Raw genomic sequence first — 8,073 nt, forward strand, 5'->3', positions numbered from 1 at the left:
TCTAGAGTATTATACTCAGACAAACAGTAATAGCAGTCTTTAGGTCATTCATATACTTCCTAAAATATCATGGGGCCCATTATATGCCACAACACTTCACTTCGTCTTTCAACTACAAGTACATCTGATGATATCCACTTTAGAGGCCAGTTCCTGTCATTAATTCAGGATTGCTTGAATGTAGAGTATCTCACTGATAATCTGCCGACAAGAACGTTAGTGGCTCAAAAATACAGTGTCACTGAGATAACATCACATTACTAATAATAACAAAAAGATAGTAGGGATGATAGATACAATGTTTGTGATGCAATTGTTGTGACATTTCAGTTTGAATTCTAACAGTGTTATCACTTGCTTCCAACTTCGAAATGCCACCCAGGTAAGGTAAATTTCGTCAGTTTTATATAAGTGCAAGAACATAATTTCAAGTACTTTATTTATCATCTTTTGTATTCGACGGTGCAAGGAGATGAGATGTCTAGTAAATGCATTCCGATCAAACGCATAATGAAATAAGTATGCATGTTAAAGATTATGTCAGCAATTGTAAAACTCCCTGTACAGCACGCTATGACCATGACGATATTATCTCAGGTAAGATACTATTATAGGTAATGCAGTCAAGTGATGTGGAAAAAAATGCACTTACACAGCTGATGATAAACCCTGCATCTGTTTTTTTTAGAAATGGGTCCGCTCGTTTACACATCTATTAGATTCTTCTTAAAGTATGTATTCCTAATAGTTTTAACTAATCTTATGTATTACATTTTAGCAAACATAAATAACCCGAAACAAGTATTATCAAGTTCTACAAATCAATAGATAAAGTGGACCAAAACTGTCACAAAAATCACTTTGCATCGTGTAGGTATGTACGAGTGATACATAGATCACTAGATTTGTAATCAGTGGTGCCACACATTAATTAACTTAGGGTTAGAAGTCTTGCCCCTAAACCGGTGTTTGATCAACATATCAACATAAATGTATATGTAGCAATACAACCATACTGCACGATATGGTGCACCTGATCTAACACGTGATAATGCAGCATGATTACATATACGCCCCTTGCACTTTGCTCTCAACTGTTATGGTGGTAGTCAATACAAGCGAGAAAAGGATACTTGCGGGTAAGACCAAAGTTTTACTTTATTGGCTGAGACAGCATTAGATTTGTATTCCAGATAAATGTTGCTGTGAATGTATCGATATATTGCCCTTGTTAGAGAAATGAACGATTTAACCTCAAGTGAAAGGGTTGTGTGATAGAGGTCGTATGAAAGCAAAATGTAGGCTCACACACTCACAAGTGAAAGAACTTGCGCTGATTCCGTGGTTATCATGAGAGGATACTTTTTTCTTTATTCTTACGCTTGGGTGATTATTCGGTTATTTTTGTATTCATCTTTTCCCAACAGTGACATTTTTTATTTCGTCCCAAATGTACCCTTTTCATGGTTCAGGCCGCACTCGCACTGGGGTCAGCAATCGTATTTATTTGGAGACGCATTAATTTCAAGATTTACAGTATGTATATCAATATCCGTTTTTTTTAGGGAATATAATTGATAACAAAAATGTTGACATAATACTTGTTAATTGTCAGGGACTGCTGGAGAAAAGGGAAACATTGGAATCAATGGAAGCAATCATGGAAAAGGCAAAACCTCTGCCTTCTGAAACAACGGAAATTGAGCAACAGAACCCGGAAAGAGGTAATAGAGACATGCATACATATGACGTCCATCGTCAACACTATTACACAAGTGTGCTTCTGAAACTATATTTTCAAACCCAATCCCGTTACATCATCAGCCCAACATCGGCAAATTTCATCAGGCCGATGGAGTTGTGCTCATCAGATCGACATCGGCCCAACGTCGGCCGTGCACCGACACTGCACCGGCCTAGCATCGGCCCAGGGTTGGCAAACATCGTCGGGCCAATGAAGTTTTGCTCATCAGATGGACATCGGCCCAACGTCGACAATAATTATCGGGGCAGCATTGGGTTGACATTGGCCTGACAGTAATAATAGGTTTAGAATCAGCCTTGTCCAACCTCTCAAGCCCCATCACCATCCAAGCATTAGTCATTCAGACTTCATCACCTTTACTTTTCTTTGCTCATTTACAATGGCAGCTGGAATGTTCAGCATTTTTACCTTTCATAATATTTAATGGCAGTTCTTGATTTTTTTCAAAAAATACATGTGTGCAACAAATGGCTAACAATTTGTAATAATCATTTAGAATTATCGATATCTTCTAAAATAGTCAAAAACATTCAAACATTAATTTTTAACACTTCGTTTTTTTTTTCATCTGGCATTTTCTTAAATAGGCTGACAACATCTCGTCTTAATATTTCATGTAAATGATGCCACAACAGAACTTGTCCAAGTAAAGGGTACATAAAGCTAAACACTTCCAAAGCTACAACAGCACAAAGTTTCACCGATAAAAGAAAAAACTAAAACTTACTGAATTTTTAAAAAGATAATAATTTTGGATCATGGTTAATACTTTAAAAAACAACTGTAAGTGATATGCATACTTCTAGCTGTACAAAACAATTGAATGCTTACACTAGTTACAGTACTGTTTTTTATTTATCCTAATACATGTGTAGTTTATACTTATAATTAAACACCAAGAGCAGAATAGAATAATAAACTTTATTATTAATGTATTAATGTTTACAGGAAAACAGTGTTACTACCTGCAACAAGGCGGGTGTGAAACATATATTCTCAATACCAGTTTTAAAACTCAGTCGAAACATATACCCCGAATATTGGCCTGGCTTCAAATTAGTTTGCGCGTGGCTTTAAAGACCCCAGCTGCAGGCTTTGTATTTGAAAATGTGGGCCTTTTTCCAAATGTAGGAGCTAAAAGCAGAAGGCCTCACCCTAAAATTATCAGTAAGTAAACAGTTGAGTTTATAATATGTGTAAATAAGTAAATTGAATTATGTGTAATTATATGCAAATAACATAACCCATCCCAATATTGCATGGTAGGTCCGGAATCAGTTTCTTATGTCAATTAAAAAAATATAATTGACATATCACCCTATTTATTATCCCATCAAACATCCCCAATAAGCACATGATAACCCCCCTCCCACCAATCTTGCTGGAGAACAGATTTAGGTGTGCAATCAATCTTGTGTGTCCATCAGAAATAGGTTAGCATGAAATACCCTTTGGAAGATTACCATAGTAAGTGTCAGGGGACCTTAATAGGTCAAACTTGATATTAAATATATGCTTATAGATATTTCAATCAGAAACATGTATCAGACTTGGAGTAAATTTCCCATACTTAATCCATCCATAATTTCCCATCCAAAGAAATTAAATCCGCTCACCAGTGCTCTCTCAGTTGCTCCATTTTGGAAAAGCTGCTAAGAGTTCATTTAGCTCATACATTTTTGCCAACAGGCAATGGCTGAATGTCTGGTTTTCTTAAATAGAAATATTATTGGTTACTCTTTATAAGATATACTGAAGTTTGTGTAGCAGCAGTGAGCACGTATGATCATGATGATGTTTATGAGGTTGAGGGGAATATTGCTCAAAATATTAAAGTAACATTTATATAAAGCTTTGGCCATACACAGACATCAGGTACTTTCCTTAATTCACACATCATATATCGCACATTTGCATTTGTCTATACAGTCCTTATCTGGAGACATGTATCCCAAAAAAAAGTTTTACTTTAGGAAGATAGCCATAGCTATCACTCCATATACAGCTGTGGTAAAGTGATAGCACAAGAAAGCAAACAAGATAACACACGAACATGAATTGATTTGTTCTTCTTTTCAGGACGAGGACCATGCCATCTTTCAATGACTACATGTGATGAAACTCTACTCTTTCTTCTGCCCTGTCTCCATACTGCCTGCAAACCATGCATTGACCAAACAGCACAAGAAAGAAGCTCTGTTCTCAATTGCCCATGTGGTCAAGCATTTGACTTGGAGAAGATATCACCTGATCATGTCAGAATGAACGAAGCTGCCTATGTTGCGAGCAATGTGGGAGAAAAGAAGTGTGGGTTCCTTTCAGGAGATCATGATGATCCTGCCAAAGTCTACTGCCATGACTGTCATGGCTATCTCTGTTCAAAATGTTTCACCCTACACAACACCATCAGATGTAATAGCAAGCACCGAATCCGAAATATGAATTCAACAGAAGATCGCCCCATTAAAAACTGGCTAGGCGAGTCATTTTGTACAGACCACTCTGACACTGAAGTGCAGTTGTATGATCACAGTTGTAGGAAACCTATTTGCGTTGTTTGTTTGTATGGGGCCCACAAGAATCACAGAAAGGATGACCTGAAGTGTCTTTATGATGAGACTAGGACAATGCTAGGTGATCACCTGGAGAAGCAAAAGTTAAAACTCAAAGATATCAAAGACAAATTGAAAACAGTCACCTCTGATTGTAATATGTTAACTGAAACAAGGGATAAACGTGAAGCTGAAGCTCTCTCGGTGTATGAGTCTGTTGCTGAAAGGCTCCAAAGAAGACATACTCACCTTTTGCAAGAAATCACCGAAAATCTTAAAGACCCACTTTCTACGCTTCAAGAAAAGACAATACAACTGCAATCTGCGGAGGCTTCTTTAGAATCAACAATAGACTACACCGAAAGGGCACTGAGGTCATCAAGACAAGAGGAACTCATTGCCCTCAGTGATACATTGCAGTGGAAAATGGGAGAAAACCTGAAGTCATCAGAAATCTCTTATGGCGGAATACCTCCCCCGGACTTTCAGCTCTACTTTCAAGGAAAGAAGGCCCTAGAAGAACTTATAGACACATTCGGGACCCAGGTCACGTGCCTTGCTGATACATCTTTAACAGATGCACAGGCTACTATTGGAGGTATACATTTCTATTTAATTTTAAAGAAACATTATTTGCTTATAGGGGACATATTTAAGACATTCCTTAAGATACATTTAAGATGTATTTACACTGACAGCTGCATTGTGATATATGCATATGTATATGTATGTATATGTATATAAAGGCGATACATATAAACAAGTGATTTCTTCAGGTGTATAACCATTACATCTAGAAAAATATGTAGAGTCCGGTCATTTGTCCTTGTCAAAACTCCTTTGTGCATACACAATATTTCACACAAAAATGTTGGGATTATATTAAATATATATTTTACTATATTAAATTTCAAGGATTTCCCATATTTCCTGATTTGACATATTTCCTATATATTACCAATCCAAACGTTTTTTAGCATATGTCTATTTTGTGTTGTTAGTTCTCCAAATGGAAAGAAATATGCAGTCAGAGGAAATCACTGAACTGAGAGGAATGCTCGAAGCAAAGGATGAGGTCGATGGGATATTAGTATTTTATATATATTAAAACTGCCCTTTAACTTGTGCGGGACCACACTGTTGAGAAACCTGTAAACACATGTATACATGCTATATATTTCTATTGTATAAAAAAACATTAATCAAAGCAATGGTATTAATGAATCAAAATTACGAAGTTGTGTTGTTTCATCATTTCAATATTCTTATTTTATGTTTTGAGACAGATCATTTTATTCATTGGACATTCATTCTCTCATCCTTTATTTTACTCTGCAGTTGATTTCATCACAAAAACAGAGATGGAACAAGGTGAAAACAATTGGTAGGCGAAATCTAATATCTCCTTCCGAGTAGCAGTAAATTAAGAATGTAACTGTATCATACAAACCCTGTAGTGCCAGAGATAATATCTTAAGGTAGCATCAGTATGAACTGTAGATCGGAGACACACAAAAAGTTTGTCTTGCAGGCATTCCAGTCTTGTATTGTGACCCTACCTTTTAAAAGGATGTCTGAAAGAAGCATAAATGTAGGAAAAATAATTTACCAAATGGTGAATAGAAATGTCAACTGTATTCAATATCATTTCAGTGGCTCCCGACAGGATATATTCAATAGGATCAACCAATTTCAGATTGTTTATCTGTGAGTAGTTTTTAAATGTCGTTTCTGATTGATGTGATTTACCAAAGTATTCACAAAATGTTAAATGTTTGTACTGAAGGTGTCATTTGAAGTAAACATAAGTTATATATTGTGATATGTCAACAAAACGACAAGAAATGTACACCTGTACTTTGAATATTTGATAGAAAATGTATTGTTTATGATGATCCTGTTTCCTCATGTAATACGATGAGTGAGTGAGTGAGTAACGGTTTTACGCCGCTTTTAGCTATATTCCAGCAATATCACGGCGGGGGACACCAGAAATGGGCTTCACACATTGTACTCATGTCGGGAATCGAACCCGGGTCTTAGGCGTGACGGGCGAACGCTTTAACCACTTGGCTACCCGACCGCCCCTGTAATACGATGAAGTACGTTGCGTTCAGATATGACATTCAGGCATAATTTCTTATCTGTGATCTTCCATTGAATTTAAGCGTTTTGTGGTGTAAGCAAGTACTTGTGTAAGTTATGAATGGAAGTCAGACTTAAACCTTGTACAAACATTGATGTTTATGATCTATATCAATATGGAAAAGCTAGGATATCGACTTCAGTTTTCTGCTGTTATTGTATATTTGATGTAGCGGGAATAGTGACACTACTACTACTGCTACAACTACTACGCCGTCGTAGTAGTAGTAGTATCATTACCATGGTAGTGATTAGCTACTTATATTAGTTGAAAATATGAAGGCACATTTTAACGGTTATGATGTACAGATACTTTGATTCCAGGTCCTGCACTTTATCTGAATGATGCTCGAACCAACACAAACAAGTGCCATGTAACTAAAGGCGCTGAGCTGGTCAACTCTCCACGCGCCTCCGGACATGGAAGAAGACTAAGGCTAAACAAGTTTAATGGCATCTGTATCTCCACACCTTTCCCAATCCCTCCAAAACAAACCCCATTCCAGAGCATAACTCAATACTGGGAGACATGCTCAAACGTGGGTGTAGGCAGGGGAGTCTGGAGTAAGCCGATTCTGGAGATGGGGCTTGCAGAATCAGGCAAAGTGGATAGTGAGTCATGGCTTTGTCATCAGCTCCGCTCTTGGTGTGTTGGTGTCAGGAGCTGTGATAGACACCGAGGAAAGATCTGTACCCGGGTGCATAAGGAGTGGGAAGATGGTAATTGCTGGGTTAGAACAATGTCTGACACAACAGGCAACCAGGCCACCCTCCACTATGGTATTGTTCTGGATGTGAACAGAAAGAGACTCGCATTTATTGATTTGGACAGGGAGGTTGTTCTTGCCAAGTTTGATGTCGAGTTCAGAGAGGCTCTCTTCCCAGTTTTAAGTGTGCTGCCGGAGTCGGATTTCTACAGTGTAAGGATGAAACTGGTCAGCGGCGAGGACATCACCATGACTGAGAAAAAGAAATCTCTTATTTACCAAGCGTTGTTGTGAACATCGTAATTAGCGCCTGTTGAATCAAGTACTGTGCACAGGTTTGCCTTAAAGCTATCTTAGCGCTGAGACAGGTAATTTATTAGGGATGCTTCTTGCAGTCACTGTTGCTGGCTGGAATCGATTTTGTAGGTGTGTTGTTCGAATCCAGTTGTCTTGTCGATTATTGGTTACGCGTGGCCTGCCACTCCGAGGATGGTCTCTGACTGCATTCGTATGTTGCCAACGTTGCCATAAACACCAAAGGGGGTTTCTGTGGACGTTAAATTGTCTTGCAACATCACGTTGACTCGATCCTGCTTCAAGCATACCAATGGCTCGGAGACGCTCATTTTCGGACAGGCGTGGCATTTCGTAATGTCGAATAATTGCGTAATTGTGTTGTTTTTTCTGAGTGGTTGTTGTCAGCACGATGCTAAACAAAGCGTATGGAATCCCGTTAACGCACATGTTTTTATACCCATTCTTGGGTAGTGAAATGGATGGGGTTTCCATAAAAGTCGACTTTTGCATGGATTGCATGCTTTTCTGTAGCAGTTGCGTTTTTGTGACTTGATTCCATACATGTACTACAATATTGAAAACCAAACTTTACTTGTTTGAAAAATAC

At 37.9% G+C, this 8,073-nt stretch overlaps 1 protein-coding gene across 1 annotated transcript; it reads left to right on the plus strand.

Annotated features, from left to right (window-relative positions):
- Positions 1-1,080: 1,080 nt before the first annotated feature.
- On the plus strand, positions 1,081-7,633 carry LOC124112456. The gene is made up of 7 exons (XM_046472565.2): positions 1,081-1,139; positions 1,616-1,724; positions 3,845-4,915; positions 5,319-5,392; positions 5,656-5,701; positions 5,971-6,024; positions 6,787-7,633. The coding sequence occupies exons 2-7, from the start codon at positions 1,649-1,651 to the stop codon at positions 7,461-7,463; spliced, it is 1,998 nt and encodes a 665-aa protein (XP_046328521.1). The 5' UTR covers positions 1,081-1,139; positions 1,616-1,648; the 3' UTR covers positions 7,464-7,633.
- Positions 7,634-8,073: the final 440 nt, after the last annotated feature.

This window comes from Haliotis rufescens, unplaced genomic scaffold (assembly GCF_023055435.1).
Source record: "Haliotis rufescens isolate VD_foot unplaced genomic scaffold, xgHalRufe1.0.p SCAF_9, whole genome shotgun sequence".
NCBI classification, from domain to species: Eukaryota; Metazoa; Mollusca; class Gastropoda; order Lepetellida; family Haliotidae; genus Haliotis; species Haliotis rufescens.